At 34.1% G+C, this 24,919-nt stretch overlaps 1 protein-coding gene across 15 annotated transcripts in view; it reads right to left on the reverse strand.

The window, feature by feature from the left end:
- The window catches only part of ADGRL2 (adhesion G protein-coupled receptor L2), a 329,848-nt gene that overhangs the window by 54,795 nt on the left and 250,134 nt on the right, over positions 1-24,919 (reverse strand). For all 15 annotated transcript variants that reach the window (XM_074221816.1, XM_074221817.1, XM_074221824.1 and 12 more), the window contains 2 exons: positions 7,944-8,053; positions 705-1,505 (listed from right to left, as the gene is read on the reverse strand). In XM_074221816.1, the coding sequence (XP_074077917.1) occupies positions 705-1,505; positions 7,944-8,053 (911 nt within the window). The remainder of the gene's footprint in view (positions 1-704; positions 1,506-7,943; positions 8,054-24,919) is intronic.

Raw genomic sequence — 24,919 nt, forward strand, 5'->3', positions numbered from 1 at the left:
TCACTCCTGCTAAGATGTTGTAGAAACTCTTCCTCCTCCTAAGCAGACCCATAAGACTATGATTGGGACTGCAAAACTCAAGAACATTTATGCCTGGCAATGCACATTAACTCTGCCAAATCTCTTGAGACTCCCTAACACACATTTCCCTCAACCACTGGCGCCAAGAAGTTAAAAGGTCTGCATGTAGATTGTAATCAATTCAAAAGTCAGGTAGGAAAGCACAAAGCTAACAGGTATCTAGCCTGAAATTTATGAACTCTTTATTTTTAGCAGAGAACAACTAAGTGACACATGATAAAAATGTTATGGACAGAGCCTTATACCAGTTCAAAGAAAAATGACATTTACAACAATTATCCTATTACTCTTTTCATGTAAACAAAGACTGTGAGATTATGAAATATCACTCCAGCACACTGTGACATATCCAAGTATTGATCATTCAGTCATTCAACAGACATTTATGGAGGACCTACTAAGAGTAGATTGTTTAAATATAGTTAGTAGGAATGGAGGAAGTGGGTAGAAGAAAGAGGAGCAAAAGTAGAAGAGGAAAGAAGAAGAAAGATGAAAAAAGAAAAAGAAAATAAGAATAAAGTTCAATAAACTAACTCAAATGGAAGCATATTTTAAAATATGCTATTAGAAATAAAACTACTAAAAGAAAAACCATGTTATTATCAATATACAAGTATTCCTACCTTGAGCAGGATCTGGTGGGCCAAATTCCAGGGAATATCGTAAAATGAAATTGTTGTTCCACACATAAAGTTGATTATCTCTTGGGTTGTAGTCTACTGCAGCAATGTACTGGTATTGGTTGGGGAAGGGAACATCAACATATTCCCCTCTGTTTAATCTGGTATTGTAAATATAATCAATCGCATTCTTGCCCGTTTCACTTTCATTATCTTGATAGACTGAGCGAACCACATAGAGGACTCCACAGATCATAAAAGCATTGGAGGCAGCGCGTTTATCATAAATGGTCTCCCAAGTTGCTTCAAATCGAAGAGTATATGGATTCAATTGACTAATAACTATCATTCCATTGTTTTGCTCAGTGGCATAAATAACCCACAAACCATTTTCATCAACGGCTAAGTCGATATCAGTCTTCCCTCCCCATCGATATGGGGAAGTATCATGGTAGTTAGCATAGTTTATAATTGCCTCTCCACTTTTAATTCTAGTCCTCAAGTCAAATTTCACGATATTCCGGGTTCTCTCTTTATTAAAAAACACAGCGCCATCATAAACAACAAATCCAGTACCATCCACTCGATTGGGAAGTTTATATGTTGTTGTTTGGCGGCTGTTTTGGAAGTCCTCCAAAGAAGCATATTCTATCAAAGTGTCCGTACGATATGGGGTCCATGGCATGAAATAAATTTTATCTGCAGCCTGAAGAGGGTCTTTGCACCAAGCACCTGCTTTTTGTTCGGCCTCATATATACACGGCGAATCCACAATTGCTTTCAATGTCCCAGGGCAAACAAAAACTAACAGTCACAGAAAGAAGACAAGAATTATAATGTGTTAAAAAAATACATAAAGACAAACAAGTATAAATTATAATGACTATGAACAAGGAAGGAAAGATTCATTTCAGCAGCATGAAATTATAGCTCATTTTTTAAACTGATGCAAGTACCATCCACCTTTTTTTAAAAGTTATCATGTTCAATGTATCAACATAGAAAGTGGATTGGGACAATCTTCACAGTTCAAACCAAAGCTTAATGTCATTTTTAATTAATTTGAAATTATTTGTGTTTTGCTTTTGCGTTTTAATCTTGGGCTTCAGCAATTTATGCATCAAAGGCTTTTAGTTACTGTCTAACAACATAGGAAGTATTTCATTTTAGTCCAGACTCCTCACCTCCCCCCCACCAACTTCCTCTCAAATCCCCAAAGTGATATTCCCAAATAAAACAAACACAAAAACAAAGTGAAGGTACATTTCAAAATTCAAGGAGAGATGCTTAAAACAAAGGTGTCTTGATTTATTTAAAGAAAGATAAAAATAAAACACAAGTATATCAAAAATGCAATTAGGAACAGAGTGTCCATAACCAAAGCAGTGAAAGAAATTGATGAGGAAACCCTGTAACCATGGCATGCTATGGAGAGGGTTCTGGAAGCCAGGCAGGATGGCACATTAATAACAAATAAGTACCCAAGGGTGTGAGAAAGAGAGAGAGAGAGGTACAGTATGAAAAGAGACAGAGAAGGTTCCTTCCCACCCCCACCCCCATCCCTAAGGACTTCAGAAACCGGAGCCCACCACCTGCTTTAGCAGCCAAATTTTTATTGCAAACAGTCGACTTCCCTGGGAGGTGCACTTATGAGATCCTGCTGATTAGTAAAGTATCGAGAGTGTTGTGGGGGAGGGGAGTGAGGAGGTGAACATCCATAAGGCACATTACAAGGAGCTGGGGTTTGGACTGTATTCGGTTATTTACCTTTTTGCTCCACTTCTATTTTAAGCATCGGGAAGAAAAAATAAAATAAAAAAAAGAGTGCAAGGAGAAAAGAAAAAAGATTAACATAAATTGACTATTAGTCTTAAGACTGAATTAGTAATAGATGCTAAATATAGGGAGAATAAGAGCTGTACTACTTTGGATAAAGAGAAACAGACAACAGGAAAACCTAGCAAGAGAAAGATTCTAAAGTTACATAAATGAACATGGATCAATTATTTTAGTAGATTAAAGAGGCAATACAGATATGTTGGCATGTTGCTTCACTTAGTGAACCTAAATAAATAATGAAAGCTTTCACTAATGCATGGTATACATACTCTCCCCTCCCCAATGCCACTCAATAATCTCATCAAGTCCTAGTTTATATAGGCATGCACTATACACACACTCAGAAGCACACTCACACACACATACACACAGTCTCTCTCATACACACACATACACATGGCACATGTACATACATGCACCCACACTAATTTAATTTAATTTTTCCCACATTACCCTATACCCTTAAGTTTAACCAACACTGGGAGAATAACAAATTATTGGCCAGTTTATTTAGAAACAAAATAATCTGATGTTCAGTTCATATTTTTGTAAACATTGATTGGGTCACATTTTTATCTAAGCACAATTATGTGAGATTATATGGAATTGTGGGCTAACTTCCCTGCTTTCAGATCTTCTACTCTGTTAAAATTCTATTCAAATTTTATAATTCCTCCTCCCCCAACCCTTTTAGTTTTTTTAACCCATAAATCCTTAATAAACTCTATATAATCTAAATCTAATACTTAAAAACTAAGCTTAGAAAAATTGTAAGCAAAATACATACAAGAGAAAAGCAAGCACAGTAGGCAAGGAAGAAAAGGAAGAAAGAAAAGTATTGGTTAGCTTATTAATACAGTCTCTTATCATCATCAAATTTACTACAGAATAGCAAGCTAGCATGCAGAAATCACCATACAGAGCATTCAAGGCAAATCCCCCCAACATACTCCATAAAACAAACCTGATTAATAGTTATATTACATGAACAATCTCCCTCCACCTAACCCCATCTCCTCCCATAGCCCACCCCACAAATTAGATATTGTCACATGAAGGAAGCTACGTAAAAATTCTTTTGTTGAAGCATCTCCTCATACCTCTCAGCAATTAAAAACTATTACACATTAGTAGGACACACTGAAGTATGTTGCCCGAGTTTTATAAAACCAACAGAAGAATGAGGACCGTTCAAGGTTTTTTTGATAACAATGGTGCCAAATTGTATGAGCATTACCCATTATAATGACAGCATGACTACTCAAAGTTCCGGCAGAATTTATTCACAATACTACATGCTGTTACTGTTCATGTTAGTTTTGCTGTTCTTGGCTTTTTGAGGGGAGGTGATCTAAAGTTTCCCATAGAAACAGTTTTAGACAAGTAAGTGGCACCTTACCCCCTCTACCCTTGCTATGATCAACCATTTTAATAAACTCGGTTTAATAGGCATATTGATATCTTCAGGTAACATACTTATATCTAATTTCTAATTCTAGATTTATTGAAGTAAATAGACAGTTTGGGGATCTCTGCAATTCGGAGTTAATGACTTGCAGATGATTCCTCCTGTACACATAATGCATGAACTTATTCGTCAAAGTTGAGCAATATTGTACCTGCTTAGAACAATGGTTGGGGAGTGATAGAATGACAAGGATAACAGAAATCATTAGTTTTATGTTTGCATTACAGCCACATATGATTCGAGGTCATAGATGATTATAGACATTAGACACATTTTTAAAATTCCATAATATGAATGAAAAAATTAAAACAATTTAGTATACATATATGTACATAGACATACATATATAATTTGCCTGAATTGCATTAAAAGTTTGAAAAGAAATATAAAAATTAACATTTCATTGTAACAAGTTGATCTCTGTTATTCAAAGTATTAACATACTGTACAGTGAAGGGAAAAGAAATATGGTGGGGAGTTAGTGTTTCTTTGTGACTAAATTTAAGTATTATTTAATTTGTTGTCCTGATGAAAATTGAGCAACAATATCCAGACTTTAAATACAACAGATAACATTCTGTGAATCATTTTGTATAAATATTTCTAAATGTTTAACGTTTCAACCCATGTAAAACTTTGTCATAGAGAGACTAAGAATAAGAATGGTAATCCAGCCTTGTATGTGTTTGTATGTATGTGTATATGTATGTACATATATGCGCACACACATGTCAAAATACTAATAGCATCTCCCCATTTAAAGAAAATTTCCATGTCACTCTTATAATAGAGTAGCACAATTAATGGAATTAGTTTTCTTTCCCAAAGTGCATAATACAAACTGGTCCTTGTCCTAAAAAGGCTGGTTTAATTAGTGTACAAAAACAGCCAAGTCCGTTTGCATGGCTATAGAACAAACAAATATACATTACCTACCATTGTCAATAGAGGATTGCATGTATAAGCAGGAAAATAATTGGCCTCAGAGAAAGTGAGGCATATATGTACATATTATAAACATGTATGTACATGCAAGCAAGTACAAATATATAAATGCAAACAGACTCTGGACCCATAATGACATAAAAGGTGTCTCATTCTAAATCCCCTCAAGACATCTGTCCAATTATTATTTTGTTGCCATATGAAACTTATAGCCATACATACTATGGCATTTTTTTAGGATAAGATAACTAGAAGTTTTTACGGGAAAAAAATAATGATAATCAAACCTTGAAGGGATGGGGGGGCGCTAAAATGCCAGCTTGAGACCTCATTTATCAAGTCTTCCTAGTAAATCTTCATTTTGTTCAGGGAATCATGGGAAAGAGCAGGATAACCTCTTAAGACTTCCAGTGATGTTCAAGTGGGCATATATGAGCATGTGACTATTTAATCACAGATGATGTTTTCATATATTACATTTAACATATGCACGTGTATCTCCATATACACTTAGCACCTCCATCAAGGATTAAAATATATATATATACATATATACATATATATATATATATATATATATACACACACACACACACACACATTCCTACTTGTTCAATCATTACAAATAAGGTGTTCAGATAATATAATACTTATAGATTTGTATATTTGGTCATGCTGAAGAACTGAGATAATACTTAACTAAAATTGCTAATAGTTTCTGCTGAATTCATTCCGATATAAAAATTTCCAAGAATATGGAAACTTTTATTTTCCTTATTAGATACAGAGGAAGAAAAACATATTTTTGGATTTTTAAGTTCCTGAAGGATTTGTTTTAAATAATTCTGGCATAGTCCCACGTGACAAAAGATCCCAAATAAATGTTTTTTAAGGATGACATCATTTCCATCTAATCAGTAAACTGTAGAAAGAGGCATGCAAATTCAACTTGATCATGAAGGAGAAACACAATGGAAGAAGAGACTATGTGAATGCCAGACCCTAAAAAGAGGAGCAGGTAGGAGACAGATAATGTAGAATATGATAAATGATTTTTTTTTAAATGTAGCATAGAGAAAAGAATGATAGAAATCATGGTATCTGAAATGCTTTAAGAATGATTTTTAAAAGAGCCGTCTAAGAGATTAAAAAAAAATTTCAGCCCTACAGAAAATTTGTACATATGAAACTCTGTGGCACCACTACATAGGACAATTATATTTTCTTAATGTGTCATTAGGAGGGAAAAAAGCCACAGACCCATTGCTGCCTCGTGCCAACATCCAGGAAGCGAATGTAAACTGAATTACCAATAAAGAGAACAAATACTTTTCTGAATCTGGTTCTATGTTAGAGTTTAGTGCTTACAACACAATGGACTAGACTTCTGAACAGCTGAAAAGGTAAAAATTTCTGAAAGTTAGAAGGATCAGGAGATATCCAAACTTTTCCCCTTCTCAAACAGCATGAGACATTACTGAAGTCTGAAAATAATATGTACATAATACTGTCCTTGGTCTATGGCTCCAGGGAGACACAGCTCTTGGCAGCTCTGACTCATTCCATTGTTAGGGTCAGGACGTGTATCCCTTTTTTAATTGGAGGATTGAAACCATGCTAAATTCAAGTAAAAACGACTTTATGGAACAGAATAATTTCGGTTAGCTCAAAACAACACAGTTCCTCTGGTGGCAGAAAGAGAATGATTATATAAGCCACCAATATTACACACAGGGGAAATGGGGCTTAGATGAGTGCTCACAGTAGGCTTCCAATCCTACAAATGGTAAGGGGGGAAAAAAAGGAAACGTACACAGAAAAGCATCCATTTTACTGTAACACGGGAACACAAGGAAAGAACGAAACAAAAAAGATGATCTGTGTTTGGCCTTTAACTGATATTCCATAATCCTAAATCAATTTAATAGTAGAAAGCACTTTGGGGGGAGAACTTCAAACTTTTTCATTTTTAAACATGTTGGGAAAAAAACCACCTTTCACTGGCAGTTTGAATATGACAAGTCTCATGCCAGAACATTTTAGTTTTTGGTTTCTAAGTCAGTAAATGCTATGATTTCAGTATACTTCTGAAACATATTTTATGCATGAGTAAAGACATTTATTTTGTGAGGTGAGTACTGACAAAAAACTCTGGCTTCAGATGACCTGTTGGTTTATAGAGCATGTGACTTCCTGTTCCTTTTTTAAATGATAAGAAATAACCTCAAATGGCATCACAAAAGATGGCTCAAATGGTATGGATTCAATGAGTGTTGAATAAATAAAAAAAAGATTCCGAAATGTTATTAGGCATTTGACGTTCATAGATTCTTAAGCTACTACTGTTGAATCCTATTTGTAATTTTCGTCATTCTTTTAAAATATATATATATGTTCTTTTCTAAGATGCTTCTAACAGGTGCTTTTTCACAATTTTACTCAATGTGTTTCATTTGTATTGACTGATTAGTGGCATGGACAAATCTGCTGTTGAATTGTGTAAAGAAAACTTTCCTCAACAAAAAATGAGCAATGAAGGAAGCAGTTGCCTTCATTACCTCAATGGTGACTTTCACCATGTACCAAAGTAACCACAGCAGCAGGTAGTCTTTCAAGGGACTCGGGATTAAAACTGAAGTCAATTCCTTCTTTAGAAAGCTGTGAGCCAAACCAATTTGTCAGCAACTGGTATTGGGCAAAAGTACAAATTTCTATCTGGCCTATTGAATAGCTAATTCAAGTTTGTTTTCTGGAAAAACACTAGCCTTAAAAGCCAAACACTTAAGAACACAGACAGACACTTGGCCAGCGTCACATTATGGCTTCCTTCCACACTTGGTGAAGCTAATTGGAGGCCCTAGTCTGTAAGTGCTCTGCATGCATAATGGTTTTGGAGGCCATAAACGTAGGCTTCTTTTGCATGGGATTGTGTTCCAGCATCAGTTGGAAAGGTTAGAGGAAGTGAACAAGAACAAAACGTTTATACTTACTATAAGGGACACATTCATATTGGACTTCAAGGTATTTGTATGTTCCAGGACAAGGGTCAGGAAATACATCTGACCCAGTAACTACTATGCATTGTGTCCGGTTATTACACCTGTAATAGGAATAAAGAGAAAAAGTTCATTAATATAAGCAAATTTGAATTTGTAATTTGCTACCAACTCAATGAAGCAACAGAATCAACCAATGTTAGATCAACTGAAGTTTATAGAACGAGTGTATATTTCAATTCATGATTATCTAATTTCATAACTATGAATCCAAGTGATTGTAACTATAAAGAAAATAACTAATCCTTTATAATCAAATTTTTTCATTTATTTTATTAATTATGTGTGATAAAAACCAACAGAAACACAATCTTTTAACCCTGAACTGAGAAGGGTGGGGGGCGGGGTGGAGAGGAAGAGGGAAAGAGGGAAGAAGGCAAGAATAGTAAGGTAAAAAGGAGGGGGAAAGGGAATGAGAGTAAAAGAGAGAGGCAAAGGAATAGAAAAGGAGGAGAAGAATGAGAGAGAGTTAAGAGAGGGTGAGTAAAGGGGAGGAGGGAACTTAAAATGAAAATAGAAGAGCCTAGCTGGTATTATTGGAAAACAGAGAGGAATATTCAGTTGAAGGAATTACCTCTAAAAACTGCTGGAGATTTACTAGGGAGTTAACCTAGAGAAGTTACTCTCAATCATAAAGCTAATGAATGTCAGAGGAAAGATTTGAATCTTAGTCTTGCAACCTGTAAGCCCAACACTCCATCCATTAGCCGGGCTGCCATGAACATATAGCCACAAACTTAACTGTTTGGTCACTGGCAACTTACAAGATAATTTCTATATCCCAGGCATATTCCATATTCTTGAACACAAAAAACACAGGTCAACGTGATATACCTCCTGTACAAATGTCTTCCCCTCAAATGCTAAGATTAATTTACAAATTCTTTTGGATAAACTGACACAGCAATGAGAACATGGATGAGAAGTTATATCTTAATTCCCTGGAACAATCTATCTTGCTCACCAAATTTAAAAGCTGTGTTATTCCAATGGTAAACCTTTTGGAGATATACATCTTTCTGCAAGTTAGAATGGAAAGATTATGCTTTGATTGAGCAAAAAAAATACATATACAATATCTCTACTGTGGTCTCTATTCATTATGTCCTTTTTATTCATCTGAATCATTGACATCCACTTCTGGAAGGGATTCTATGACAAAGGTCATGTACTGATTAGGAAACAAAATCCAGAGAATCAACTAAGGTCCTATAAGCAAGCAAGTGATAAAGCCAAGAATTTAAACCAAATCCCCCAAATGATTAGTTCTCTGCAAAATTGTTGGCTCCTGGAAAAGAAAATAATCGGCTCATAAATTAAGAGGTGAAAGGCACTATATAGGTTGATTCCAAACCCTTTCATTTTACAGATGAAACTAACTCTGCAAAACATGCCCAAGGTCAAACAGATACTAAGTGGATTATTCAGAGCCTGTTTTTCTGGCTTTGTTTGGCATCAGTAATGAATAAGCACCAAGAAGAAAAGGAAGAAATATTTATTAATGAAAAATCACAGAGATAATTTTTTTGGACAGAGAACAGAAAAGAATATGACCTCTGTAATAACTGGACCACATTCTCAAATCAGATTTGTCTTGGCTCCTTAGAAGGATCACAAAATCTGAATTAGTTTTTAGATTTTAATATGAAAAATTTAAAAGAGTAATACAGGTCAAAGTGTAATACAATGACCTTGAAGAGGAAGCCTTGCTTTGAATTATAATGACTATTACTCAAATAAGATCAAAATTATCAATGACAATTTTATTTTGGTTAACATGATAAACTGACTTCTCATAAATGCATCACTGGTATAGTAATTTTGAGTATGTGGATAGCATGACTGTAATGATGCCAAATTTGTTTGAAATGCCCTTAAAATTATTCCTTCTGTAATTATCTGTTCTATTTGATTTTCTTCTTTAGGAAAAAACATCAGTTATGTGCTATATAAATGAAGTTAATAAATTAAGATACTGATAAAAATTAGTGTTCTAGTCATTTTAAATGGCAGTCACATATCATGTTTTTAAGTTTCATGGTAACAATATGCAATGCTAGTTGGGGAAAGAAGAATACACAGCTCTATGATGCTAATTCCATACATGTGTGCAAACATACACATACATTTAATGCAAAAAGGAGAAGAAAGCAATGCCAAATTTATATAACAATTTCTATGAAAACAATCATTAGCCCGCTTAATGCAACTGATCCATAACATCATAAAATCATAAATTTAGAGTAATATGGGATCCAGAGGTCATCCAGTTCAGTCCTATTGTGCTTCTCTCCTGCCTACTCATTTTTCTCCCTTAGACATGAGGGAACTGAGAGATTAAGTGACTTTTCCTTAGATGTAGGAGGAACTCAATTGCTTATGTTTTGTATTTAAAGAAAAAAAAATCTTGCAAACTTGGGCGTGTTGTAGAATGGATGCTTTTTTTTTTAGGTGCAGGCTGGACTAGTCTTTGAGGTCCTTTCTGATTCTAAGATTGTCTAGCAAAGGATCAAGTACAAAGGAGCAGGATTTTTAGATGGAATAGCATGAGCTCTGTTTTGGGGTATGTTAATTCAATCATGGACATGCAGAAGTCTTGTTTAGGTTTATAAAGGCAGCATTCAGAGTCTTTCTATGAAAATAAGACTATCTGTCAGAATAACTGCTACATATGTCAGTGTACGTATGTCTTCAATCAAATAAAGCCAAAAAAGCATCTTCTTAAACAAAGAAAAAAATACAGCCTTTTTAAAAATCTCCCCACATGAATTTCTTTGAATTCATAAGTTTTAGATGATTTAATATTAATAACAATACACTTAAATAAATCTAAAACATTCACTAATAAAATCTAATTGTGTTATTATTATTCCAAATATCAAGGTAGATTATATCACAATATCCAGAAGAGAAATATAATATTTCTAAGTAAATGAATCTTATATGTTGAAGGCAATAAAAGGTTCTGTATGACCACAGTGACATGAATTCCAAATGAGTCTCTCACTTTCCCTTCTTACTCCATTTAAATTCAAAGATTTAAACCATCAAACTTTCTAAGGATGGCCTTGTCCTATCTTATTTCAGTTTTCTAAATTCTCTGAATGGGCTTGAGTTTTCAACACACACACACACACACACACACACACACACACACACACACACACACACATCTTTATTTTTTATCTGAGGACCAGTTTTTTTTTTAGATTCAGAGGAAAACTTGAGTGGATAGTGCGAGGTCTAGCATAGGAAGACATCTTTATGAGTTCAAAAATGACCTCAGACACTTGTTAGCTGTGGGTCCCTGAGCAAGTCACTACAACCTTTTTGCCTCAGTTTCTTCATCTGTCAAAAGAACTAGAAAAGGACACAGAGAACTATTCCAATATCTTTGCCAAGAAACTCCAAATTGGGTCACAAAAACTGGACAAGTCTGAAATAAATGAGAAACAAGAACAAAGACGGACTATAAGGAACTAACTTTACTCAGCTAAAGAAACTCCTAAAGCTCATTTTCTAAGGCATAGAGGGAAGAAAGAAAGGCAGGGAATTTTCAATAATTTGAAATACTTACATATAACTTTAAGCAGTGGACCATTATGGGATAGTGGACAGAGGGTCTGACTCAGAGACACAATGGCCTGGTTTCAAATACTACCTCTGAATATGTATATATTTGCTGTAAAGTTTGCAAAGAGCTTAACATATATCATATTTTACAAGTACTATCTTTAAGACCATAAACTATAACATGAAATCAGACTTCTGGTCAAATTAATAAATTAACCAACATACAATTGATGTACTACATTGATATTCAGATGATGGGAGGTTAACTGACAAGTTAATTGGACCCTCTTTGGAGGATATCTAGGAAGACATGGATAAGAAACACAGCGGGAAAAGTGTTATAGATAACTTGCAACCTCAGCTACTAGAAAGAGCATTAGTATCAATGAGGTTATGGACCCATAGTACCAAAAAATAATCAATAAAGAATAGGTGATAAATAAAAAGGATGAATAAAATTGATGTAAAATTCATTTAATGGGTTTAATGCTAATGTTTTCACCTATTAATATGATTATAAGAAACAGGGGTGATGATCTAATAATGAACGCACAAAAGACTTATAGAAGGCCAGCGTTACTGTTTTTGGGAGAAAGCTTAAGACAGATTTAATAACAGCTGTGCATATATACTTTACCATATAGACTTCAAAAATGTATATATATACCTGACAAAACTAACACTCCCTTGGGGCAGCTAGGTGGCGCAGTGGATAGAGCACTGGCCCTGGAGTCAGGAGTACCTGAGTTCAAATCCTACCTCAGATTACCTAGTTGTGTGGCCTTGGGCAAGCCACTAAATCCCAATGCCTTGAAAGAAAAACCTAAAAAAAAATTAAAAAAATACTCCCTTGGAATGATTTGATAAAGATTTCTAAACCTAAATAATTCTGGAGGAAAAAAATACTGCCAATGGGGGGGGGCATTTTATGTCATTAGAGAAAAGATTCATTAATAATTAACCTGAAAATTTTCATTTGTTTTAACCAATGCAATTATTTCTATGCAAAAACATTGTGCTTCATCCATTTAAATCTGTCAAAGGCAGATAATTAATCTAAGATATGACTGCATCCTAGAAGGCAAGGAATATAAATACTCTTTAGCTATGATTTGTTTTTGTTAAATCTAAACTATCTTCCCTTAATTTTGAGATACTTTAAATCTCTGATAATTGGTCGGTTATTTTTTAAATGAGAACTTTGATGATTTTTTTTCTATTATTTCACTATGCCTGCTACAGTAAAAGTTTGGCTTTATTTCTGGCTACAGACTAAATTTAAGAGCCAGAATGGCATAGAAGATTATAGAGCTACCCTCAGAACTAGAAAGGCTTGGGATCAAACCCACCTGACACATAAGTATCTATGGCTGGGATCCCAAGGAAGTTACAGAATAGTCAAACTCAAGTAGAAAGGAGCACCATTGATCAGTATACATGGATCCCTCCTACAGATGTATACTGACTAAAACCTACTTGGCAACACTGCCTGTGCTATATTGCATTTGTCTAATGTTTTCCAATTATATTGTAGTATAATTCCTGCCATACTCAGAACAGCTTGCAATCCACGTGTTGGACATCTCTACTATAAGACAATAAGTTACAGATAAGGTGCTGAGATCACTGCATTACTAAAATGAGTTCACAGGTCCAGGTCCTATTCCCCATATATTAAATAAATAAATAACACAAGTAATATCAAACTGACAATGAAAAGTTATTTTTCTATGATAATTAAAATATATTTTGCATGATATGCTAATCTAATGTTATCCTGGTAAGCATAGGTGAGTGTCACGCAGTATCTGAAAAACACAGTTTCAAGAACTGGAAATAAAAAATATCATAACTAACAAGAAAATGACTGAAGAAATCCCCTTTGTGAGCTGTGACTACAATGCACCAAAACAACAATAAAAAAAGCAAATTTCACTCTTATGATATAAGTCAAAGAATCCTGCTTTTGCAATTACACATACAACAATAAATATTACACTCTGCTACTCATACCTACAGTTGTATTTTTTAAACTTAATCTAAAGTGAGAAATCCCCATTCAGAAATAAGGTCAGTTGATTCTGTCTCATCAACAGGATAAAAAAAAAATAAAACTTGAACCAGAACACCTTCAAGTTATAGTCTAATTAACTTCTGAAATACAAGAGGAAAAAATATAAATCCACCACTTTTATAGAAATAAAGTCAATTCTAAAAGCCTTTAAGATATTGAATTGATATTTATCTAAAACTGACATGATACAAAGGACCTTTTAAAAAAATCTTTAAGATATTACATAACAGCAAATGACATTAATTCAGAAATCAAATGATCCATTTATTCATTTATTAAGTTCTATTATGTATAAGGTATTTTACTAGATACAGAGGAAGTGGCAAAGAGAAATAAGGCCTCAAGGTTCTGACTTGACCTCAAAAATGTTGAGGATTCTAGCCTAAAAATCACATAGTTACCCAATACAAGCAATGGCAGGTAGTTATACAGTTTTTACTAGGATTGATTTTTATTAAGAGTATAGTTTGACCATAACAAAATCTTATTTTTTTTCCCTCTGAACTGGTGAATTCATATCAGTTTAGATAGAAATCTCTCTCTCTGTACTGATGAATGTCAGTAAATCTTCCAATAATTTATAGCTTGAGAGTGAGTTCTTGGCAGAGAAAGGCTGAATTTTTTAATCTTAAGTAGCCAGCTTACTAAGAATCAGAAGCCTAATTTGAACCCCTGATCAATCTGTCCTCTCTTCACGACTTCAGAAAGAGTATAACTGATTCAATGGTATCTGTTAAGGTATTCTTAATATTCACAATGACAAAGCAAGATTAATTTATTACAAGAAAATAAATACAATTTTTGACAAGATACATAGTAGCAGTTGATTTTATGTTCCATATAACCATATGAATTATTCATTAACCATAGTTATGCACAGATCAAAAGCAATTTGTGGAAAGTTATCTGTTTTGTTTTTGTCCCTAACCACTATGAGGGAAATAAAATGCTAAAGGCTGGTTTTGAACTATTCAAACACTCTCCTTCCTTTATCATTTAAAGAGTAAAAACAAAACAAAACAAGGCTGTAGTTTCACAAACCACAGGTGTCAAATTAGAATAATCAGAAAGCAAATTCTTAAAAACTAATTTAATAATCAAACATGCTTTAAAATTGTCTCTTAAGAACTAATTGCTAACCTGAACTAGCTCTTTACATATTAGAGAAAAATGCTTGCCCCAGTCTCCTCCCCAACCAATAATTTCCACAGATTTACAAAAATTAAAGTTTCAGAAGGAAAAAAATATTTTTCATGTGTCATCTTCCTTGTGTTGTGTAAATTTCTCCATGTGCACAACTTTAAAAAGAGCAATACTTCTCATGCTAATTTGCAACTCTAATCTTGACTTGTACAATGCCCAACAAATTGCTTTTACTCTTCTTTTGATTATCTTATGCTCATTATTACACTTTACCAAGTGCAAAGTATGGAGATGAGATTCTATGTGTAATCTATTGTGTGAGGTGTTTTAATCAATAGCCTTGTTCTGCTGATTAAGCAGGGGCTTGTGTTTTGGCAAGATAACATTAGTTTCTTCAGTCATGCTCCAAAAACCATTGGGAATCTTCAGCAGATCATTAGATATGCTACAATAAAGCTTTGGTACATTCTCTTTTCTTCCTTAAATTACTTCTTCACTGTCCTATCATTCCCCGTCACCGATGGCACTGCATTATTATTATAGCTCCCCTGAAACTCGCACCAGAGCTATGTCTCCAGGCCATAGGACGCCATTTTCAATTGAAGCTTCTGCTTGAAAATATAAATTAAGAAAATTTCATTATCTCCTGCCAGGGGCCATTATTCACCAGTGTTCTATGGAAGATTAAAAATGCAAAATCTATGGACTTGAACAAATACTCCAGCATTCAAATGAAAAGCTCTGCCAATTATGACAGGAACCTAAAACTCAACTACAGCTGAAGTTTGAAGAGCCATCACCAGAATCGATATTATACTAAACCTACAGGGGGGTAGGAGAATGTCAAGCTCTGAAGAGAGAAGTGTCATATTTATCACAATACATGGTTTTCATTAGTAACTGCTATCATTTGAAACAATTCACTTACACAATAATAGCAATCTCAGGTGATGAAGATCATAGCTCTAAACCTGAAAGGAGTCTCAGAACCATTTAGTTCAATCCCTCAATTTTAGAAATGAAAATTGATGCACTGAAAATTAAGTAACTTGCTTTAGGTCAGATGGGCAGTAAACCTCAGGTGACATTTGAACCCAGGTCTTCTTTTCTCTGACTTCTGATCTCATAGTTTTTCTCCCAACTGTATGTCTGTTCTTTTGATGAGTCATCAGTTCTTTGGGATAAAAGTAGACATGATTTAGAGATGAAATAACTCTTTTGAGGCAATAGGGCATCATTTGATAATGCCAATACTGCCAGGTCTGCTCAGGACTTCCCCATGAGTGTAATAAAATATATAAAGTCATCATTAAGAGTAAGTTATGTATGTCTCAAAAAACAGGTTGTTTGTGATATCATCACTAAAATGAAGTCTTTCTCTATTGCAAGCTTGCCTTAGAACATTACAATTCAAGAGAGGGCTATATTCTTTCTAGATGCATATGTTGAGGAGAAAAAAGTCCAAATAAACTCAAGGATTTATAAATTCACAAAAAAAAAAGTCAAAAGAAAACAAAAACATGGAATCAAGAGCAACAAAAATATGCTGACACCCTCTACACCATAGACATTTGTCTCAGCTTTAAAAAAAAAAACCTCATTTAAAACACACACACAGTTTATTAGACTACCTGTAAATACAATTCAACAGCAGCTAAAAATCAGATATCCATCCAGCAAATCCCTATTTCTTAGAGAATCGTGTGTCATTGTTGGCACATCACACTACCATAAAAGCCAGTATGTCTCCCCATGGCTCTATAATCTGTATGGCAGGGAGAGAAATGGGCAACATAGCCAGAGAATATACTCCTATACCAATCTCCAGGGCATCTCTAACCTCCTTGTATTCAAATGTGGGACCCTTCCTCAATACAAAGAGAATTCCCACAGAAACCACCTAACATAAAGATCCAGACTTACTTCTTATTTCTACTACTCACTACCTGCATGACTTTGGGACATTCGCTTAACTTCTAACATTCTCCATTTCCTTTCTCATCTGTGGAATTAAACACACACACACACACACACACACACACACAGAATTTACTCTAACCTCATTCTCTATATAGTATCTATACTCTAACATTCTCTCTTTATATGTGTGTGTGTATGTATGTCCTTTTCAGTCTTAACTCCTATGATCATGAATAGAACAAGTATGAATCAAATGTTCCTAACAAACTCAATATATTACTGAGAACCATAACCAGTTATCATGACAAGGTAATTACTGCCTTCACAGAGATCTAGAGAAGGAAAACTGAGAACATTAAATCAAATCTTTAAAGAAAGTAAACTGTTGTTTACTTATAACAAGATATTCTTTAATCACCCCAACTTCCATATTGTAGAGCTAAGGAAAATGGGTTCAACTTTCTTTAAATATTTAATAATGAAGATTTGTGAGCCTTACTAATTATTAAGTAAACATAACATTAGGAAACTAAATGATGAGCAATTAACTTGGCAAAAAGAGGTGTTCCATAATAATGTCATCATTTGTCAAATAAATATCTACTCAATAATTAAATAATAGGAATTGTCCAGGGCATTCCTATCAGTTATAGAAAATTCCTAGCTCAAAATTATTGAGTTGTTATTTCAAAGTTCAGCACTTTACACACTGAAATTCATCAATGAAAAGGGTGACCTCTACACTCTTACGGATAATCACCGAATAAATAGCAATGTTTATAAGGCCTTCATATTTTAGAAAACATTTATATAATTTTTGTTCATTCAACCCTCACTGATAATTTAATAGATTTAAATGATATTTCAGGGGAAAAAAGAAACACAGATAATATTTTAATTACCAATATCACTAAGATTATGCTCTTGAAAAAATTTTTTAAAAAGCCTTATCATTTTAAGGATACTTATTAAAATATTTTAAATGTCTGAGCCTCCCTTCTCTAAATTAGTGAATTATAGAATTCTGGTATTGGCCAAGTGAAGGACAAAAAAATTGAGGGAGGATGTTTGGTTTACTGCAGTAAAACTAAAAAAAGGGACAAGTCTTAACACTGACAGGGGAAAATCCCACAGAGAACATCGAGTACACAAGCTCACGGTCACAGCCGCACACCATGGGGTTGACAGTAAAAGCTATTTTAACTCATCACTAGAATGCTGTCCTTCTTTTCATCCATGCCTTGGCACTGACAACTTCTCTAACATACTTGAAAGCGGGAACTTGATTCCCTGTTTCTTTACTGTGAATCTTAGTGTAAGATGTTCAGGTAGGAATGACAACAACAAAGTGGTTTATCCGTCAAGTTAATTTGTCTATATCTTAAACCACATATTTAATAATTTAACAAATTTAGATTGACCCTGCCCTATAACTAAACCTGAGAACTGCTAAAATGAACTTTTCTAAGTGGTAAAGCTGATCTATTAAAAGAAAGAAAGGAAAAACCTTCCAATATATTACAAACTGTGATAATTCCTTACAGTTTTTACTAGACCTTTGGGTCAGTTTAATGCAAATTAGGCTCTACTCATTCACAGCCTTATTAATCCAGTACAAAATCTCTTGTTTGCAGAAATGCACATTCAACATAAATGTACTTGCTTTTATTAGCAAAATAAGGCATTTATTTACAAAGCAGGCCACTGAGACCAAGTTTCATTCACAGGGTCATCAGGCCTTGCTGCACAGTCAAGGGAACAACCTAATTTATGGGGACAAAAAAAAATCTTGTAAATTTGTAAAAGATTTTCTTAAATAGATGTTTTGTGTCTATATCTTCAAGACTTCACTTTTAATAATTCAAAAAAATATTATGACCTGTATCAATTAGGAGCAATTATTTATAAAAATGTTAACCTACTGCAGTTTGTACTTGCAGAAACTATCACATTTTTAACAAGGGAAATGGGAAATCGCTATGGGATGCCCTAGTTAGATTAAATTAGCAAGAAACTTGTTACCAGACCATATAAAAGATACAGCGTAATAAGACATGACCTTGCAAAACCTTGGAGCCAATGTGTGATTTTCTTTTCTCCCATAACCCTTGCTAATTATCTGCAAAGTTACAGACCCTTTTGTGGTGGGTTATTTTTCTTCAAATAGTGAGGAGATTTTTGGCTTTTAAATATTTAATTAGTCTTGTTATGATATGAGAATTGTTGTATATGCCAACCACTTCAATTTTCATACTCTATTCCTTCTAATTAAACCTAGACTTAGATTGGTCATCCCAAACCTTTTCCTCTTGTAATTATTTACTCCTTAAAGATCATTCAGTGAAGAAATATTTTCACCCTTATGGCTGCTTTTCCAAAAATGACTTTTCTGGTATGTTAATTACCCACTCAGAGAATAAAAGTTTGTAACAGTGGGAAAAAACCTTTATGGAAGAGGGTAAAAATGAATAAACAATTCCCCCCCTTGAATTCACCTTTGGAAATACCTTTTTTCAGGGAAGGAAGGGTTTATAATTTTTTTTATAAAAGAAAAATTAAAGTCATACCCAATGGTACTTTTTTTTTGTTCCCTATAGAAATACAGTGGTAACTGACTGGTTCAGTGTAACAAATCATAAAACAAAATGGATAGCTAGAGGGGAATTAATGCCAAGGCCTAATTGTAATTAATTTTGTTTTTCTCTATTTTTTGAAGACATACTTATTAGGTTGCGTGTGCATATATGAGAGAAAAAGATGCAGAAACAGAAAAAGAGGGGAGAGTACTATTTGGCAGAATTTCCTACAGCAATGAAATAGCTTAATAAGTATGCATTTTGAGTAAGAGTAAAATTATAACCTTTTGATATGATCTAATTTGTTAAAATTTTCATGACACAAGTATAATCCCTTTGTGATCTCTAATCAGCATGGTGAAAATTAAAGCAATTCTCCATTAGCATTTCTCTACTTTCTATATAAATGTTTGTCTTTTTAAAAAACAAAACAAAACAAAAACAAAATGTAGTGAAGAAAAAGTCTATCACAAGAGTACTGTTATTCTTTAGTCACAATGAAGTCTACATCTAATTATCTTCTAGAAACCTTGAAGGGTTCTCAGGTATAGTATTTCCCCTACATTGCTTTTCCATCTCCAAAATGATGAGAGGTATTACTTTTCGGACTGCTACTTTTCTTCAAGGCAAGTTATTTTCCTCTGGCAATTAAAAACACACAAATTAGTTCAGTTATTTTAATTCAGTTTGCATGCAGATTGATGTGTTATAGGAAGAGAAAAGAGAGAATGTGTGTTCTCAACTAAATGTTCTGAAACATGTGACAAGCTTTTTTCCTGTTCAAGAACTTATAATAGTCTGCATTCAGCAAAAATGCTATCTAGTACTGGTAAGAAAAATCATGGAAGTTGGTTCTGTGGTGTTATGATAGCCATTATATATCAAGAAGACCATGAACAATAGGAAGACATAATGTTTTCTTATAGCATATTCAAGGCATGATGATGGAAAGTCGGATGAAGCATGTCAAATTGAATAATGACCACTCCAACTTCTAGAGAATGATTTGGGAACAAATGATAGCACCAAAAGAAACAGAGAAATTGCTACTGTTAAAATAAAGGAGAATGGACCAATTTGATCAATGTCCTACTTTCATTATAGCTACTGATTGAAAGAAGAGTAATAAAGGACAGGAGAGAATACCTATGAAGACAGGATTGGTAAAATCTGTGGTCTAAGGTGTGCATATATCATTGTGCAAAATATGTAAATAAACATATTAAGCATTAGTAAATCAAAGAGATAAAGGTATTACTTGAACGTGGTAAGTTATGATGCATGACCAGAATTTGTCAAAAACACACGGGAGAATTTAGAGTGAATACTCCAGATGTTCACACGGACTATTTGTATCCAATCTGTGGCAGAGCATTCCTAAGCTCTTATTGCTCCACAGTCAGATACATTGCAACTCATCTGTAATATAGGGATGTCATTTTGATCGTCTTCAATAATGAAGAATAAGAATCAAACTATTATAAATTAAGAATGTATATGAAAAAAAAGAATGTATATGTAAGAAAATACAAAAACCAGAATAGGAGAGAACACTGGGAAAAAGACAATGTTGGGGGAGGGAAGAGAACGAAAAAGATTGTTTTAAAAAGTCCCCAATCAGACAGTGGAAACAAATGATAATTCCAGGAAAGAGATTCCTTACCTGACACATAGAGACAGGATATGAAGTGATGGAGGTGGTAGATGTCTTTAATAAACATAATTATTGTTAAAATGGCAGTCTATAGATTCTGGGCTTAGCTCTCCCAAGTCTCTCTCTTTCTCTGGGCTAGGGCTGATTCACCTGAACTGATGCTAATAGATTAAATTGGCTATGAAAATATAACTCAATTTTTTCCCTAGTACCTAGGGCAGCCTTGGTGTATTCTCCTCCTACTTTCAACAAAGTCTCAACCAGTATCTTACACACTTAAAAATCAGTCATAATAACACTATTGACTTTTAAACTTGAAACATATTAAATGAGAAGGTAAAATCAAGAATAATCATAATATTTACTCAATAGTTAAGTCAAAAAGCATTTATAATATGTTTTCTTCATCCCAGGTACTGTATTAAGTGCTGGGAGAAGACAAAAACAGGAATAATCATAACATTTATTCAGTAGATGGCAAAAGCAGGAAGAGACATTTCCTCAGTTCCCATTTATATAGCCCTTTATACTAGCATTTTGCCCACAACCACCCAGTAATAGAAGCAGTATAAGAATTATCATTATCGTTGGTTTACAGATGAGAAAATTATGGGGCAGGGAGGAGAAAGTATTTGTGTGTGGGGTTGGCACAATTTGATATGCTCCCTAGATGAGGGAAAGGAATATTTCAGAATTCAGATCCTATAGCCTAAAATCCCAGACATGAACATGATCCAAGAAAGATGAACTGCTCTCAAAAATATACAGATAAAAACATTTTTTTGAGGAAGAAAAGGGGGGAGAGGTCTAAAGGAAACAGATGTGATATGTTAAGGAAGTTTGAGAATAAATGCAAAAGAATGGTATCAGAAGCTGTAAAACATGGCAATGAATGTGAACAACAAAGATTTGGGGGGGCAGCTAAGTGGTACAGTGGATAGAGCACTGGCCTTGGAGTCAGGAGGACCTGAGTTCAAATTCAGCCTCAGACACTTAATAAATACCTATCTGTGTGACCTTGAAGTCACTTAATCCCATTGCCTTGGAAAAAAAAAAGACAAAAAACAAAATAACCCCCCCACACACAAGATTTGGGGTTTGTTTTCTAACCTCTATTGGGGACAAGAGGAAAATCAGGAAAGGGTTAAGGTTATAAGATCAAGATTGAGATCAGGATGATCTATTCAATTTATGCTCTATCTTACCCAAAGTGGTCTGGGTAAATAAAACAAAAGTGTTTAATAGAGAGTTGAGACACAAGAGTATCTAGTTGCTCTCAGTGACTGCAAGAAACAAAAATGGAACAAATAAAGGCCAGGGCACTGAAAAAAAATCTGCTTTCTGAGATGTTCTGAAAAATCAAAAATTACTATGGAAAACTAAAGACTAGATCATAGCTTGATTTTTAAAAAGAAGAGGAAGGAGCAGAGGGAGGGAATAATAAGATGAGTTTGCCTTCAATTCTTGACAAATTCAAGATTGTAAAATTAAAGAGATAATTTGTGCTCATTTAGAAGGGAAAACAGTTGACTTTAAGGATCAGCAAGGCTTCAAAAAAAAACAGGCTATGCTAAATTAATATTGTGTATCTACTGTTAACATTTGATACCTTGGATATGCCAGAAGGCCTACCTACCTGAGGTTTTAAGGGAAATGCTTTGTAAACCTTGAATCACTACAAAAACATGACTTACAGTTGTAGACCACGACAATAGAGAAGTTAAGAAGAAAGTGCTTTGTAAACATTAAAGCATTAAAAAGTGTTTGCTATTAATAAATCTAACTTCATTTTATCTTTTCCAGGCTGTTTGTGTTTGTTCACCTTCTTTGCAGATGGAAGTCATTTTCCCTACCCTTTTCCCAGGTAGATTTTAAACTCCTTTAATACAAAATTATGGCTCATAATTCTTTGGTATCATCTATCATATTTGGTAAAGGAATGAACTCTGGATTTCTACACTCAAATAAATTATTACAGATTAATTTCTGACTCCCCACCACTCTACTTTGAAGCCACACATTTTGTCCTATTTGCCCATAACACATTCCCTAAGCAGCCCAGCTTGACCTTATCATCAATGCACTTTTGCCCTCCTCAATGCAGGAGAATAATGAAGTGATTTTAAGTGAAACTAGGAAAATTATCTGAATGTGACCACAAATACTACTTACTAAGCTATTCCTAGGAGACTTTTGTTTCAGAAAACTCAGTGACCGCTAATTCTTTTACATCCTCAAAATTATTCAAGAAACAAAGTAAGGACAGATTTAAAAACTTTCTAGCTTGGCTTGATTTAATACATAACTGGAAAAATGTGCCTACTTATTTCCTTGACTAGTCCCTTAGACAACAATTACTTCTATAATGATCATCATCTGTGTAATTCATCATATACTATTACGGCGTCTCCTCTATCATTGTTTTCAACTGTTATGGAAACTTTAGCATTAATTAATTTTTCCTTGATTATGTCTTATGTCCCTAAATAGATTATAAAACTCCTCAAAGAAAGGGACCATATTTTATTTATGGTCCTACACACACACACACACACACACACACAGTAGGTATTCAATTCTTATTTAGTGAATTGAAAAAATAATCTTCTACTCCCACCCCCCTCAGTTCAGAATATGTAGCATATTCTCAAAAAATATTGGTTCTTTTGATATAAACAGTCAATTATGTTCTAAAGTAGTGAGAGCAAATGAAGGAGAGCAGCACTGATATACATGTAACAGACAAAGTATCTGGATCTATTGAAATTAGGTCATTATTTTCTCATCATTACAAATGTGTGAAGTTTTAAGCTTCCCAACTTAACAGAACACTTCCTTAGAGCTTGGACAGTGTCATAACCTTTTTAAAGCTTCCCTCAAATACCTCCCTCAAGTGGTGTGCTAGACATATAGAAGACAAAATACTTGCTGAATTTGGCAGAAGTTTATGCTTTATTTACATTGAATTTACAATGTCCAATGTAATTCTAGACACATTATTTATTCAACATTTATGGCCTTGACTTTATAAAAAAAATAACCCACTTATTTCTTTGGATGCAAGGCAATGTGGTATAGTTGACATATAGTTTGGGGGCTAGCCTAGGGAAAAAAAGCCAAATTAGGTTTCATGGTCTATCTCTAACAAATACTGGTTATGTAACCCTAATGTCTCTTAAGTTTTCTGTGTTCCAGGAACTCTCTAACACCTTAAATTAATTGGTAATTTGCTGATCTGAATTTGTGGAAGAAATTCCCTAGCTGGAAGTCCCTTAAACTAATAAATGCACAGAACTGAACCCCTTCCCTGAATAGCCCCCTCACCAAATATCCCCTGGATATGAAAAGTAATATGAGATATGAGGAAACACACATACAAACACATATGTATATATATATATATATATATATATATATATATATATACACATACACATACACACACACATATACTGTTCAAGAGAATATGATTCCTTCTTTCCCAATGTCACAGAGAAGACTATGTTTTGGTTTAAAAGAAAAAGTAATAGATTAAGAAACTCAAGTTTCTAAGTAGAGGCTTGGAAGCAGTATAACTATTATTGGAGCTAGTCATACACACACACACACACACACACACATGCATGAGAATTCTATACATCTGATCAGAAAGATGACAGAAAAAACAGACAGTTTTTCTGGACCAAAAAAAAAAAAAAACAACGAAAGGAATAAGTGAGCTCTTTAAAATCAAAATGCAAGAAAAGAAGCCAAGAAAAAAAAATGGTCTCTAGAATAAGAATCCATGGTGAGTTAAAGGGAACCATCAAACTGGTTGAAGCCCCCCTCAAGGGAAATAATCTAGATGTAAATAATGGACCTGTCCATAGTTATAGCAATAGAGAAAGAGATGAATCCTTTGTGGGTCAGGTCAAGTCAAGGTCAAGAGGCAGAAATACATGAAAAAAATTGTCAATGGCTCAACTCCAGT

Source organism: Macrotis lagotis, chromosome 2 (genome assembly GCF_037893015.1).
Source record: "Macrotis lagotis isolate mMagLag1 chromosome 2, bilby.v1.9.chrom.fasta, whole genome shotgun sequence".
In the NCBI taxonomy this organism is placed as follows: domain Eukaryota; kingdom Metazoa; phylum Chordata; class Mammalia; order Peramelemorphia; family Peramelidae; genus Macrotis; species Macrotis lagotis.